The 15551-nt window shown below is 39.1% G+C and overlaps 3 protein-coding genes and 1 long non-coding RNA gene across 5 annotated transcripts in view; 3 read left to right on the top strand and 1 right to left on the bottom strand.

The window, feature by feature from the left end:
• The window catches only part of LOC136268016 (guanine nucleotide exchange factor subunit RIC1-like), a 30506-nt gene extending 29666 nt beyond the window's left edge, over positions 1-840 (top strand). The window contains exon 32 of the mRNA XM_066063244.1: positions 565-840. Within this exon, the coding sequence (XP_065919316.1) occupies positions 565-787 (223 nt within the window). The 3' untranslated portion in view covers positions 788-840. The remainder of the gene's footprint in view (positions 1-564) is intronic.
• A 123-nt stretch (positions 841-963) lies between these two features.
• LOC136268017 (beta-galactosidase-like) lies at positions 964-3074 on the top strand. The gene has a single exon (XM_066063245.1). It carries the CDS (start codon positions 997-999, stop codon positions 2899-2901), a length of 1905 nt encoding a protein of 634 aa, XP_065919317.1. The 5' UTR covers positions 964-996; the 3' UTR covers positions 2902-3074.
• Positions 3075-3092: 18 nt separating this feature from the next.
• On the top strand, positions 3093-5628 carry LOC136268018 (guanylate cyclase soluble subunit beta-1-like). Its single transcript, XM_066063246.1, has 8 exons — positions 3093-3161; positions 3475-3548; positions 3599-3700; positions 3784-4167; positions 4219-4937; positions 4987-5130; positions 5188-5348; positions 5402-5628. Exons 3-8 carry the CDS (start codon positions 3622-3624, stop codon positions 5547-5549), a joined length of 1635 nt encoding a protein of 544 aa, XP_065919318.1. The 5' UTR covers positions 3093-3161; positions 3475-3548; positions 3599-3621; the 3' UTR covers positions 5550-5628.
• Positions 5629-10134: 4506 nt separating this feature from the next.
• Positions 10135-13822, bottom strand: LOC136269030 (uncharacterized). Of its 2 annotated transcripts, XR_010707197.1 has the most exons (6): positions 13439-13822; positions 13009-13145; positions 12316-12715; positions 12077-12174; positions 10682-10751; positions 10135-10630 (listed from the first exon to the last, which is right to left on the bottom strand). It is a non-coding gene; the product is annotated as an uncharacterized lncRNA (long non-coding RNA). The 2 variants fall into 2 exon arrangements; XR_010707196.1 differs by lacking the exon at positions 12077-12174.
• Between the last annotated feature and the right edge of the window lie 1729 nt (positions 13823-15551).

Here is a 15551-nt window from a genome sequence, read left to right as displayed (position 1 = left end):
GGCAGACCATCCCTCAGTGACACCTCTTTCCCTCAAAGTCAATGGGATGGTGGCCCAAATAGAAGGAATCATGCCCAGAAAACTGTTAATAAATAAGTCCAATGAATTATATTTGACCAGTCGCTGCAATAAAAAACTGTCATCCATAACATGGCAGAAGGAGTAAGCAGGAAGTAAGGATAGGACAAACTTTCTGAAGAGGTCTCTGACATCGTAAATCTAACAATTTAAACTTGAGGTCTTGCTAACAATATCACACTGAGCCAGATATGTATAGGCCTCATGCAGCTTTCCAGTGGCCCTGGTGGGGAATTAGGTGCCTGGAATGGTATTGGCTTGGCTTACATTACAAAGTTACACAATTTGTATATTTTGTACCATTACAATCCATGCTCAATTGGGAAACTTTTGTGTGATGAGAAAATTATCACAGATAATGTAATTAACCACTTCTTTCATTGGTTCAATGTGAGCCATCATGAACGAAGCTTTTGTGATTTGTTGAGCTCGCATGCAAGTTTATTATAATAGGCGTTACTCTCACATTTCTTGTTCTCATCACAGTCCAGGTTATGTACAGTTCCTGGAGACCATTATGAAGTGTAGTCATGAGCTTGATGTTGTCATCACATCTGTACCCACTCCACCCACCACTGCTAAGTCACCAGACGACACTGATGTTGCCATGGATACTGCTACCCTCCCAGACCACACACCTCATCAATCAGATTCAACTGCCACATCTACCACCGTTGCTGACAATTCTGGATACTGCTCTATTTCGTAGTATTTTGTGAAAAATTTAAATTATATGAAATATTTATTTACTAATAATGAAAATCACTGGGTTATGCGCGTGATGTCCGTCTTATATAAATTTGCTGTTTCTCTGAAAATAAAAGTTGTGGTTTTAAGCAAAAATAGCGGTTATAATTTTTTATGGTCACAAAATATGAAAACAGTGTATCCCACAATCGAATTCAGTATAACAACAAGATGGAACGCACGGTACATGTGGTCTTAGCATTGCTCGTGTCGCTGTGTTGTGTAGCCAATGGGGACAGGACGTTCACGATAGATTACGATGGAGATAGTTTTTTAAAAGACGGAAAACCTTTTCGTTACATTTCTGGCAGCATGCACTACAGTCGGGTGTCCTCCGTATACTGGCAAGACCGGCTGCAGAAAATGTACGCTGCAGGGCTGAATGCGGTACAAACATATGTTCCATGGAACTACCACGAGGATCAACCGGGGGAATACAATTTTCAGGGAGACAGGGACTTAACCAATTTCATTCACACTGCTCAGCAGGTGGGGCTACTTGTAATACTCCGTGCAGGTCCGTATATGTGTGGTGAATGGGAAATGGGCGGGTTTCCAGCTTGGCTGTTACGTAACACAACCATCAAACTAAGGACAAGTGACCCAGTGTATTTATCTCATGTTGATACTTGGCTGGGTGTATTGTTACCCAAGATGAAGCCTTTGCTATATGAAAATGATGGACCAATCATTTCAGTACAAGTGGAGAATGAATATGGCAGCTACCCAGCTTGTGATGCTGCATACATGAACCATCTTAAGGACAAGTTCCGACATTATTTGGGACCTAACGTGGTTCTGTTCACAACAGATGGAGCAGGATTAGGATTCCTTAAATGTGGTTACACTTTGGGTCTCTATGCCACTGTTGATTTTGGTCCTGGTGGTAACCCCATGGACCACTTTAGTGCTCAGCGACACTATGAGCCCAAGGGACCCCTAGTGAACTCTGAATTCTACACAGGCTGGCTAGACCATTGGGGACAGCATCATTCCACAACTAGCAGTAGTACTGTTGCTAATAGTTTAGATGCAATTCTTAAAACTGGTGCCTCAGTCAATATGTACATGTTTGAAGGAGGGACTTCATTTGGATTCATGAATGGTGCCAATGGAGGTGCTAACTCTTACCAGCCTCAACCCACTAGCTATGATTATGATGCCCCTCTGAGTGAAGCTGGGGATACAACTGAAAAATACTTTGCGATTCAAAAAGTTATTTCAAAATATGCTTCAATACCATCTGTCCCCACGCCATCAGCAACAAACAAGACAGCTTATGGTAAGGTCCAGATGAGTGGGTCTGCTTGGCTACTAGATGTATCGGATTGGTTTTCAAATGGAACTGACTCAGAGTATCCGCTAAGCATGGAAGCTTTGTCACAAAATTATGGGTTTGTGGTATACAAGCTGTTGCAGCCACTACGGGTGCCTGGCAGTGGATCTACCACTTACACACTGACCATGCCAATCCTTCATGATCGAGCTGTGGTGTATGTTGATGATGTTGTCCAAGGAATTGTGTCCAGAATGGACTTAGGTAGTAACAAGGCTGTTGTGAAGTTGTCAGTACCATCAACCAGTAAAGGACGCTTGAGCATCATAGTAGAGAATCAAGGGAGAATTAACTACGGCAGTGGAATTGACGATCGTAAGGGAGTTCTTGGTAATATGTCTCTTAATGGAATAACTGTAACTGGTTGGGATTGTATTCCTCTGTCTTTGAGAGATCTAAGTGCCATTTCCTTTAATGACTTATCAATCAGCCCAGTACGTACATCAACCATGTTTTATCGTGCTAAGTTGCCGTTCTTCACCAAAGGTGACCAGGCTAATGATACCTACCTTCAGCTGACTGGATGGACTAAGGGACAAGTATTCATCAATGGCTACAATTTGGGTCGTTACTGGCCAGTCAAGGGACCGCAGAAAACACTCTACGTTCCTTACAGCGTCTTCAACACTGTCAGTCCTGATGACAATGAAATTATCCTGTTTGAAATTGACAAAGCTCCCTGTACTCCACCATTTGATGAGTGTTTTGTGACTTTTGTTGATAAACCAGATATTGGCTAGCACAAACTTGCTTAACCAGATATTGAACACAAAACTGTACTGTTCACTTTTATGTATCACATATCTCTTCTTTGTAACAACTTGTACTTTTTGTTCTGTAGGCATTACTAAAACATGTAGCTATAGTGTTGTATGAGTTAGACTAAAGCTAAATGATATTATTTTGTACATAATGTGAGAAAATTTGCTGCTGTCAGCTATCAATGGACACCTGTAGAGTGTAAGTGTTCACCTACCAGATATGGCTTTAACATCACAAGGTAAGCATTTCACACATGACCCTCCAATTATACTTGAGCTTCAAAATGTCCCACCTTATGGTCATCAAACATGGTTATGTAACAATGTGTAACTGTTTAATGTGTGCAATCACACTACTTTATAGTTATAGTAGATAGACACTTTTTATTAGCTTCACATTCACACATCAGTCTTATGTACGAGTGGCTAGTCCTAGTGAGTACAGTGTTAAACTTTTTGTGGAATATATTGCAGAGTTGACCTCAGTACGTACAATGGTAATTCCATAAACCTGTTTGGCATTAACTAATAGTTGATATGTTTTGCTAATAGTATGGATTTATCTGTAATGTACTTGAAGTATATTTGGAGAGGAGATTTGGTAAAGCAGTCAAGGAACAAATTAGGTAACTGTTTGTGCTACTTACTACTGCTATAAATACTACACAATGAATAGGTTGAAGGCTGGAATTAGTACTGATGTGGTGTTCTACAAATTTCAAGTTATGCCAAAAAAAATTGCTCTTTGATCTATCGCAGGCAGCACAAGAACTAACAGGTACAAAAGCCAACCATTAAAGATACTAGGTATCAGTATTGTAATGCTTGGTTTTTTATGTTTTTTTATTTATTTGATAACAGAGGTCCATATTGATGAAATCTTGGAGGGAGCTGGCTACATCCTCTACAAAATATGCAAGGAGGCTGGCTACTGTGAGATAATCAAGACTCTCGCTGTAGACCTGACAACTTTCCTGTTCAGTTTGAACTCATTTTTTGACTACCTTGCCAGTCATTTTAGCAAAATGCAGCCTCCTGTGTTTTGCATTGGAATAAGAAATGATGCTTCACTAATCCTACACTACTATTCACAAAGGAAAGGCTTGGAATACTTCTTGGTGGGAATAATGAAAACTATTGTTAAGGGGATTTATCACATTAATGTCAACCTGGAAGTGTTAACAAGAAAAGTGGGTAACTGGGATGGTGGCAAATATATGTATCAAGTTTCCTTTGATGTGAAAGGTTTGTGAGTATATAGTGATATGTAATTTCATATATTATCATGACATGCAGATGTCAAGTTAGTGTTACCATCAATGAAGTTTGAAAGTGCTGCACCTCCTTGGCCGTACATCAGTCATGAGGTCTTCAATTCAGTTGCTCCTTACACCATCATGTTTAATCGAGAGATTGTGGTGATGAATGTTGGGAATGCCATTAATAAATTGCTTCCTGAAATCAAAGTAGGTTCCAAGTTTTCGAATTCATTTGCCTTAGCTAAACCAGCCATAGAGTTCACCTTTGACAATGTAATACTCAACCACAGTATATGCTTTACATTTCATTCCAAGAGAGAGCTGAGTAGACAGAGAAATGTGATGTTGGAAGGTCCAATTCATATGGTACAAGATGATATAGCAATTCTAAACGCTGAAACCTTAAACATCAGTAGCATACAATTGGTGAAATTTGGCAATGTCGATTTACATGACAGCAACCATTGTGTGGTGTTTGACCATGCTAAACTCAAAATCCCAGAGCCTAATTCAGACAGTAAGGAACTTACTGATCTGGTTTATGACATGGGGCCAAGTTTCATGCCAAAGCAAAGCCAACAGGCTAGCCAAACCAGTTTTCAAGCATTGGGAGATAAAACTGTTTTGGTTATTGATGCCAAAAGATTAATGCAGGTATGCCAAAATCCTTCCACTGATGTGGCAGAGGCAGTAGGAATACTCCAATGCCTGTATGCAGCCTATGATAGGCTAATAGAGAATTACCAACTTTACAAGGTGATTGCTTAATTAGAGTATTTCACAATTTAAGTCACAACATGTACAGCTCCAGCTAAACGGTGACAAGTTTGTGGTAGCCAGTGGGTTGACTGATACTGGAACTGATCCTGTTACTGCCATTGTGGACTTGGCAATTGAAATGAGAAAGAAAACCTGGGAAGTGTTTACAATCGATTGTACTCCACTGCAAGTATGTACTATATCTGTGTCTTTACAATGTCCATGTGCTCCAAACCACCCCCAACAGGTTTCTATTGGGGTACACACTGGACCAGTGGTGACTGCTGTACTGGACTCAGACAGGAAGACCTCACACTACTCCATGTTTGATGAAACATTCAACATTGCTAAGATCATGGAATCAACTGGGACACCTAATAAGATACACATTTCAGACACCACCTACCAGTAATTGCTTAATCATGAAGGTTACTTGCTAAATTTTAATGCATGTGTCACAGGAACCTGAAGAACAAAGAAGACTATGTCTTTGAATGCCAGGGTAAGATGGAAGTCAAGTCTGGAGGGAAAATGATGACCTATTTTGTAGAACAGCAAAACAAAAACCAAAAAATCCAAACACAAAGCAGTATAGGTGTGTTTGTGTAATATGAATAAGATAGTTGGATAGACATTGTCAATATATCCACTCTGGATGTTGAAAATGTTAAAATGAATTATTGATATATAGCAATTGTATATATTTCTAGTATAGAACAAAAACAGCCACACCATATTAACGGTAATCTGACTGCAAAATCTTTACAACATTTGTAAATACAAAATGCATGGTGTTGACAATAAGCATACTCACATCAGAAAACAAAAGTGCCTTCAATACGACCTGAAATACTTCCAATAGGTTATTATTCTGTGGAATTTTCTGCTGACTGACTGATGCTTTCAGACATGCAAGCATAACGTGATATGGCTAAGGCCATGGCTTGTAGTGAAATACTCTAATAGAGCATTCACTGATTTAGATGTTCCAATATAATTGTAAAAAATGATGCTAACCTAGGAGCATAATGCAAGCATAATGGGAACACCTGAAGAGCATAATAGGTGAAAATTTTGGGAAATTCCTGAAAGCACTTTGGGAAAAATTTTGAGCATATTTGACTTAGTAAATGGTACATATACATATTGGAGGTGTATAAGATTTGTGCATTGTAAAATCATATACCACCATCAGTCGTGAGACCTTTCACAATTCTTATATTTAATAGAAATGCTGTGGTGAGATATTGCATTAGAAAATTATTTCTTGGGTTAAAAATAACAGAATCGTGTGCCTTGGTCAAACCAGCTGAATAGAGTCAGCTTACCTTTGTCAGTATCAAAATAGCCATGCTGTGAAAAAAGGGTGCAGCCCTCCAAAAAGGCCAGTGTAAAACTACACTGTCATCACTAAAAACGATTGGCATTATAACATCATTGCAGCCATTTCTTAGCCGCCACCTTTGACTTTACCCGGCATTCTTTTCACCCTGGCCTTTTTGGAAGATCACACCCTTTTTCACAGCATTTTGGTATAATTAGCTTAAAGCAGTGACCGCAGGGTAACTATCAGCAACCATCTCTTTGGCCTTTCCCTGCATGCCACATACACACTTAGGTGCAAAACCTTATATAAAGGGAGTTACATTCAGCAGCACAGTTTCAGGGGTCTGGCCAGTCACTGACAAATTAATTAAAAATTTAAAATTAGATGATGCAAAAGAACATAGTGATAGTAAAATGTTAATGAGCATTTAATCTTTAGCTGGAAATAGCTGCATGCATTTAACAACCAATCTATGCAATAAACAATAGAAACCAGATCATAGACACCATACTGAAGTATATGACTAGGTCCAGTGGCACAAATGTATAGCCCTTAGAGTGTGCCAAGTTTCATGCAGCTTTTAAGATATATAAGACATAAATCTTCTGGTTATAACAAGTGGCTCCAGCAATTTGACGACTAGTTTCAGAGTCCTGGCTTTATGATACCAGGGTGAGTCTGCCAGGTCACACATGATGGCCGGCATCAGGGAAAATTTTTGAAATTTTACATCCAGTGAAGTTGAATTTGTTCAAAGTTTATCATAATGCTAGATGGTTGTTGTAATAGGGTGCATGTGATTGCTTTATTTGGGTGACTGCATCTCGATCAGTGGGCTATACTATCTTTTTGAAACCCTGGCCCCTGGAGCCGTCCTGCACATATGAACCCTATTAACCATGATCTCAAAGGTTTAATCATGCGAAGCTCATGGACTAGATCTGGAATTCCCCTCAGCCCTCGTCACAGCCATGGATTGGAAACGACTCCGTAAATTGCATGAAACAGTGAAACATTCCTTGTAATAAAGTTTACGGGGAAAACTTATTTCATGGTGAAACTAGCCATTTACACAGGGGAAGACAGTGTTTTATACGAAACTGATATTCTTCTAGTGAATAGTAATGGAATGAAAACCCCCGCTTGAGTTTCTGTGATTTTTTTGATTGATTAATTATTAACCTCCTAGCTGTTCTTGGCTAAAGATAACCATTCTTCCGCACAGGAGTATGTAAACAACATGTATACACTTACAATAATTTTAGCTAAATTACAAGCGTATATAGCTAAACTACCTACTTATAGCTACATTAATACATAGCTACATAATTATTACACATGCATACATATAATTTAGATGTGCATGTGTATAGCTACATTATACGCACATAGCTATAGACTACATACATACACACCTATACGTATAAGTCAACTGTAATCTGGCATCAAGCCGAGAAGATAATTCTTAATGTTATTGTGAAATGACATCTTGAAATTCTGATAGCAAAGAATTCCACCACATTGCTCCCCTTACGGCATCTAAAGCTTCTCTGTGAAAAGGCTGTATAGTAGTGGATATTTGCTGAATTTATACTTTGTCTAGTTAATTAAATAATGTCTTTTCTTAAATTCTATGGGTGGTTCAAGTTTGAGGGTTGACAGGTCAAGTGCCCGTCCGCACCAGAAGCAACTTCGTATTAAATTTGATGTTGACTGCTCGTCAGGGCCGAGTGATGTTGACATGAGCTGACGCGACTGATGTTGATGCTACTGATGTTGACACCAGCATGTAGTTTTATATGTCATAAATCCTGAAAGCACATATCAAAACATTTGTATACATACACTATACACCAGCATGAAGCCGCCCCTTCGATTAATCTCTAATCGAAGGGGCAGCCGCGCCAGACTAGTTGACACCAGCGTGTTGACGTGACCAATGTTGACATCAGCACATTATCGCGGATTGCACATCCGTGGTCACCAATGTCTATGGTGTCATGTGAAAATGGGCCAATGAGAACGAAATTTGAATGGAAGTCCTCACATGATTGGCTATTTGGTCAAATCCAAAAAAAATTTATGACAACAGATGTGCAATCCATGATATATTTGTTACTGTGCAGGAATCAAAAAGATTGTTGTGCACAGGTGTGATCATAATGCATGTTCAGGTTGGTACAAAACTCATCTAAGATAGGGGAGCGAATTACAAAGGGGGAGGGGGGGTGTGTTCCAGAGTCTAATCGTAGAAGGGAAAAAGAAAATTTATAAGAGTCAATCATAGTGTCAAGCTGTTTATAATATCCTTCCCTTGATGGATGATAATTAGGTATTAGATCATTTGTAGGTATACTTAGATTGCCATTAATTATCTTATACACTGTAGTTATCTTAGACTTGTTTCTTCTTTCTTCGAGGGTAGGTAAATTTAATGACATCATTCTTGTTACACTACTAAATCTAGAAAAATTATTGTAGCACAATCTGGCTGCTCTCCTTTGGATGGATTCAAGTTGGTTTATGTTAGTGTGGGTGTGTCAGACAGAGGATGCAAATTCAACAATGGGGCGGACCATCATCTTGTAACAATTGTTCTTAACAGAAACTGGGCAGGGCATTGGTGAAGATTACGACGCAAAAACCCATTAACCTGGTTTGCTTTACAAGTGACTCTTTGAATGTGTTCATTCCATGATAGTTTCTGGTCAATGGTGACGCAGTTATGTTAATTGAGTGGCTATCCTTTCTTTCGCCATCCGGCACCTAGTCAGAGATTTATACCGGCCCTACACCTCGCCCTACACAAACATACCAGAGCCGACCAGAGCAACATACTTACCACAATTAAACAGCGTAATTCTAATTAACTGTAACCTACGCAACGCCCAATGATAACAAGACACTACTACTTGACGATAAGGCCCTATACTTTTCAAAAAACGGAGTGGCTTTCGTACGGCAGTCACGTGATTCATAATAAACGAGCCAGTTCAACGATTTTTGCATTCCAGAAACTACACGTGGCTTTTGGCGCGTACGTTTGGTCATAGATAATATACGTAATAAAGGATTGGCAACGCGCCTATTAAACCTGTAGTGACGTCACGTACAATCCTCGTTACGGTTCGTCATCCAGTTAACGCGCCCTCTCACCTGTTGCTAAACGCACTAGGCTGCTTCATTCCTTGTACCGTAGCAGGGTACTACTGAGTAAAGACGTAAAGCTTAGTTCAAACGAACGTACAACTACTAAGGTGAGTATCTGATGTAATAAAATAGTGGAACACACTGTCAGTTTTAACCCAGCGCAAGATAAGGCCCACTGCTTCATGGCTTTTCACAGTTTTGGAGTTTTAACAAGGACACTGAAGTGCTTTTTCCGAACAATATATAAAGAACTAATCGTAACCATTAGTAGAGTGTCATGCTTTGTTTTGTGTAGGCGTACCACTTACCCAAACTATGGTTTGAAGCTGTTTCATTGTGCTGGGTTTTGGAGTTTTGTCGTGGTACCATGAGGAGAAGCATCAAGTTACTATTCAGCACAAGAGAGCTTAATGTTATGGTGGTGTTATGCAAATATGCATGAGCTCAAATTCAGATGTGGCATTAACCATCAAAGTATGTGAAAATGGGATATAAAAAGTGTAGTGGAACAGAGCATGTTATCAACATGAAGGAGCTGTTGGTGGTAAAGAGTAGTGTATCGTGACTTCAAGCTTAGACAGGGAATGATGAGCTTATCTATAAATGTAGCAGCTCACAGCAAATACCATCCACTGGATATCAAGTGACATCCTTGTGTTTTGCCACAAAAATAGACATTCCCTTCAAGTGCTGGAAACTAATGTGGACTAAGTCTAGCTAGTTCACTTTGTTATAATAACTGATATAAACAATGGACACATATTATACTAGTTATCTGAACTCCTAGGCACCACCTGCAGCTCAGATACCTGATAACTGAAGTTTGTACAAAATCTCTTTACACAATGTTAGTCAATTGCAAAGTATGAAAAATAACTTCTCTAATAGAACACTCGCTACTCTAATAGAGTATTCAATTTTGACATACAGGTTTGGATAACTGAGATTCCACTGTACACCTGTAGAGCATTTGCCAGTAGGTCCCACATCCCAGTGTATAGCAGTCAAGGTAATCATGACTGTTTTACATTCAATGAACTCAAGCACTAGTAGTAGTATTCATATCAGATAAAACACCAGCAACATCACAACCCTCAGAGTCACAAATGACATGGGACTCTCACACACAATCTCATAAAGAAATCTTAAATTCTGAACTCTGGAATCACACAAAATCAGTGAGGCTTCCAGGTCCAGGATGGCTTGGAGTTAGCTAGATAAATTACTGATGGATGTTCCATTGATTGATCAATGCAAAGCATACCTGTATCTCCATTGAGGCTGTCGGCTACTCCATTTTGTGCTATAATAGAAGTGTGAAATCCAAGTAAAACCTAGATAAAGATTTATATTATTGAAATTCTAACAAACACTAGAAATCCCTAAACATAACAATTTAGAGATGTTGGTTGAGAGGTCTGTCACTCAGTGAAATTTTGTTGATCAAAGTTCAGAAATTTGTCAAACGATTACTTTTTTCAGATACTTTCACATACCTAAAACAACAGCCATTGCGAGATCTTTCATGTAAATATGGCCCCTTGGTATGGTTTCCTACAAACAATTAGCCCCAGACAGTGTTGGGAAAGTTACTTTGAAAAGGTAACTAGTTACATATTACTTACAACTGAACTATTTAGTTACAGTTACATATTACCCATAAACTATAATAATATTACATATTATATTACTTTGTGTCCACAGCTTTAAGTTGTCACGTGTGAAACTACCACTTTATCACATGACATGATTGCGTTGTTGGACAATGTGCAGATCTTGGTTATAAGTAAGAAGCTGGTGAATAAGCTTCATTCAGTAGGCTTCGTTACTTCGTTGTGGCTAGGCGTTACTCAGAGGATAACTAACGAGATTAGCAATTTTGTTACTTGTAGTAATAATATTACATAATATTAGACTCGTTACAGTAACTATATTACTTAGGTAACACGTTACATTTGTAAGTAAAGTAATTTGAGTTATATTACCCGTTTTTATAGCGTATTTCGTTATTACTTAGTTACCACAAAAGTAATAATATTACGTAACGCGTTACTCCCAACACTGGCCCCAGATATAAAAGGAAATCTCATCATTGAAATTTGCTTACTGCACTATTTAGTTGTTCACTTTACATGGTCATAGCACACAGTAACAGTTGTCAACAGCACATGCACTATAAAGATAGCTGAATTTCGAGGATTTTCTGAGTGACTGACCCCTGGCATTGGTGACCCTAGTCACCCACGCAATACGACACACATGTGAACAACACAACAAAAACAGAATGGAGTGTTCAGTGAACTCTTGTCCTCCACCACACACATACACACAGCCTAAGCCGGCAGCTGTACCTATTGTCACCCAAAAAAAACCAACACTGGGATGCCTGTGCACCACTCAGGCACTATAGTCTTGTGCAGAATCCTCCTGGGACTATATAGATCTCACAGGGAGAGGTCGCAGAACCCAAAGTTCCACAACAACCACTAAGTTGAGACAAGGACAGTGAGGCAGCATAGCCAAGTGGCTAGAGCACTAGCCTGGTAATTGAAAGGTTCCAGGTTTTTTGAAATTTAGTGTTTCCTTGAGCAAGAAACTTTGTTCACACTGCTCCAGCTGTATACAGTTGGGGACCTGTCACAGCAACATCAATGGGTACCTGGCGTTTACTGGGGAAGCAAATTCCCAATATCCATCTCGAGCTCTCCATTAAAAAAACATTGCCACTGGATATATAAGGTATTTGCTGCTGAAGCCCTAAACGAGCATACAATCCACATAAATCCTGGTTTACATAGTCCATCCTTATTATGACCTACTGTAGCTGGCTACCAGGAGCGCATCGAATCCTTGATAGAATTCGATGCTCATGTGAAACGGTAAGACTCCACGACTCACCAAGTTGCTGCCGCGCCCAAAATCCGCTGGTTGATAGCTCGCTACTGGTTACATGAGTAGTTCCTCTCTGTTACTGGATAGCGAAATAACAGCACTGGGAACGATAAAGCGGAGCATTCATGTCGGGTAGCCGTATCTATGACAATAGACGCGCATAAGTTACATAATAAGTCACGCGACCGTAACGAGGATTGTCTAATAGTTGCTATGCGCGTTGCCAATCCTTTATTACGTATATTATCTATGGTTTGGTGGTGTGAACCAGGGACGTAGCCAGCCAATATTTGATGGTTGGGCATAACACCAACTTAACTATACACACAAGAAACACGCTCACTTTCATGTGAGACTTTATCAAAGAAAAATATGAAAAGTGTATGCACACAAGGCCTACAGCTACCTTAGTCTGGCGCCGCCCGCCCCTTCGCATAAAGTAAGGGTCTGGTGAAATACAGATACTAAATCATTTCTAGCGCCCAGATTCGGCGCTAGCCAATTAGTGCATGCCAATGACGTTCACACAGAAATCGCCTTGGCAACACAATGCTTTTGTTCGAATTGTAGTGCAATCATCTGACGTAACAAGCAATACGTACGCTGTCTAATTGAATTCCTTTTGAAATGATTAGGTATTTGTATTTCACCAGACCCTTACTTTTTGCGAAGGGGTGGGCGGCGCCAGACTACAGCTACCTATGCTATAGTGTAAACAAATGTTACTTGCATGCAAACATTTTACTAGCTATAGCTATGCTATTCTATTACTTGTAGGGTATGCATCCGCTGACGATCGTCGTAGCTGAGCATCACGTGACATCAAACTGCTGAACCTACAACGTAAATAGTTCATCACATATTTACTACAATCAACTGGCAGTATAGCTTACAGACCAACCACCACAGCGATATGCAATGCTTTTCAAGTAAACACCACCTAGCCCCAAATGAAGGCCGGGGGGCGCTAATTTATGAACAGTCCATAGATAATCACAAATATCAGCATGCCAAGAAAGCTTCGTCCCAGACTTATAGCAGCCAATGTACATTTTGCATGTATCTGGTGTAAACCACAACTCGGTTAATCAGTACAAATTGTGCACGTGACACTTTATAAGGACTTGACCTTTTCTCCATTTCCAGCTCCATCTGCCATTATTGTTATCTAGAAGAGTACGTTTTCCCATTTTCTTTCATCAGCAGTAAGTTAGGTTAGGCTATATGGTATTTTCCTTATCAAAAATACGCTTGACAAGTCCACTGAAACGAAATCTTTTGTTGCCAGCACCATCCGCACTGAATCCTACTGACGATTATCACTAACTGTGACTTAGAGGTACAGTACCACGCTTCGACTCCATTTTAAATTTCGAATTTAAACCGCGCCAAGGAGCGTGGCACGTGCGTCTACATGAAGTGTAATTATAGGGACTTTCCAAGGGATTTTCCACACAATGGATCACGTGATACACCGTCTATCTCGATCCCTTCTTCGAAGTCAATGGTTCAACATGAGGTACACGTTTACACTTTACAGTATTAAAGTAGGGTTGTTTTGTGTGCTGCTGTGAATCCTCGCGTGAATCTTAAGCTACTTGTGATGGTTGGGCAAAAGTTTGTGATGGTTGGGCAAGAAACTGTGATGGTGGGCAAATGCCCACCCATGCCCACCCTTGGCTACGCCACTGGTGTGAACGTCTGCTCTACGCTGGTACATCTTAACCTTATTATATTATATTATTATCAAAAATAATAATATAATATAATAATAATAATAAAAAAAAATTATTATTATAAAAAAATAAAAAAAATACATAAAAAAATTTTTTTTTTTAAATTTAAAAAAATAAAAATAAAATTATTATTATATATATTTATTACTGTGTAAACTCAATTAGAGTACAAACACACAGATATATTAGGTATAATTACATCATTAAATAATAAGTCAATTGCTCTTTAAAAATGTCTAAGGATGATATAGTTACTAAATGATTGGGTAGATTGTTCCAAAATTTGATTGTTGATGGTAGAAAGGAGTGTAGGAATAGGTTAGTTCTGGCTTGTGGAATTCTGTATCGTTTGTGGTGTCCCCTGGTGATTGATGTGAGTGGTGTAAGTTGTAGGGTTGGGATCTCTATAATGCCTTCAACAAGTTTAAAAAACATGCATCACTAGTTTGTTGTAGGTACGACGTTGATCTAGAGTAGGCCATAGAAAGCATATTAGTAACACTACTATTCCAAGAATAATCATTAAATACATAACGTGCTACGTTGGATCTTATCTAATTGTTGAATATCACATTGTAGGTGTGGTGACCATACAGGGGATGCGTACTCTAGGATTGGTCTTACAAAGGACTTATAACAATTAGCTTTGATATTTGTTGGGCAACAATTAACGTTCTCTTCAGGAAGGACTTGGCTGCATTAGCTTTATTACAAATACTGGCAATGTGATGTTTCCAATTTAGATGTTGGTCAAATGTTACACCTAGGTATTTGGCTTGTGAAACTCTTTGAATTGGTTGGTCACAAAGACGATATATACCTACTTATAGTGAAAAATGTGATGTTTATTGGAAATGATAAGATGGGAGCATTTGGAAGGGTTAAACTTCATCTGCCATATCTTTGCCCAGTTTTGTAGAGTGTGTAAATTTCCTTGTAAATGTTGACAGTCAGAGTATATGGTTGTATATATCAAGATGTCATCTGCATAGAGCCTAATGGTACGGTTGATGTTTTGTGCAATGTCTTTAATAAATAGTAGAAACAGCAGGGGTGTTAAAACAGTACCTTGTGGTACTACTCCAGATAAAACAGGACAAGGATCACTACAGTATCCATTAACCACTACAGTATCCATTAACCACCACTATACTTGAGATCGATCAAACAAGAAATTTTAAATCCAATTTAATAACTTTCCTGTAATAGCTACCGTAGTGCAAAAGTTTCTGACAGTTGTTCATGTGGCATCTCTTCAAAGGCTTTAGCAAAGTCGATGAATAGTGCATCAACTTGCTCCCCAGCATCCAAGGCCTTGTTAAAGTCATTCACTACCTCCAGTAATTGTGATTCACATGATCGCTTGGATCGAAATCCATGTTGGTTTTCACACAATACATTTTATTTGTTGGGGTGGGAGAAAATTAATGAGTAAATTATATGCTCAAGTGTCTTGCAACAAATACTTGTCAAGGATATCCACTGGGGCTTATCAATTAGCGGGGG

Source organism: Dysidea avara, chromosome 10 (genome assembly GCF_963678975.1).
Source record: "Dysidea avara chromosome 10, odDysAvar1.4, whole genome shotgun sequence".
In the NCBI taxonomy this organism is placed as follows: Eukaryota; Metazoa; Porifera; class Demospongiae; order Dictyoceratida; family Dysideidae; genus Dysidea; species Dysidea avara.
This window is presented reverse-complemented; position numbering and strand designations above follow the sequence as displayed.

Excerpts from the sequence above, each read along its gene's own strand:
- LOC136268017 (XM_066063245.1), top strand. The coding sequence starts at position 997 with ATGGAACGCACGGTACATGTGGTCTTAGCATTGCTCGTGTCGCTGTGT.
- LOC136268018 (XM_066063246.1), top strand. The coding sequence starts at position 3,622 with ATGTGGTGTTCTACAAATTTCAAGTTATGCCAAAAAAAATTGCTCTTT. Across the intron at positions 4,938-4,986 it reads AGAATTACCAACTTTACAAG|CTCCAGCTAAACGGTGACAA; the intron begins GTGATTGCTTAA and ends CAACATGTACAG. Across the intron at positions 5,131-5,187 it reads TCGATTGTACTCCACTGCAA|GTTTCTATTGGGGTACACAC; the intron begins GTATGTACTATA and ends CACCCCCAACAG.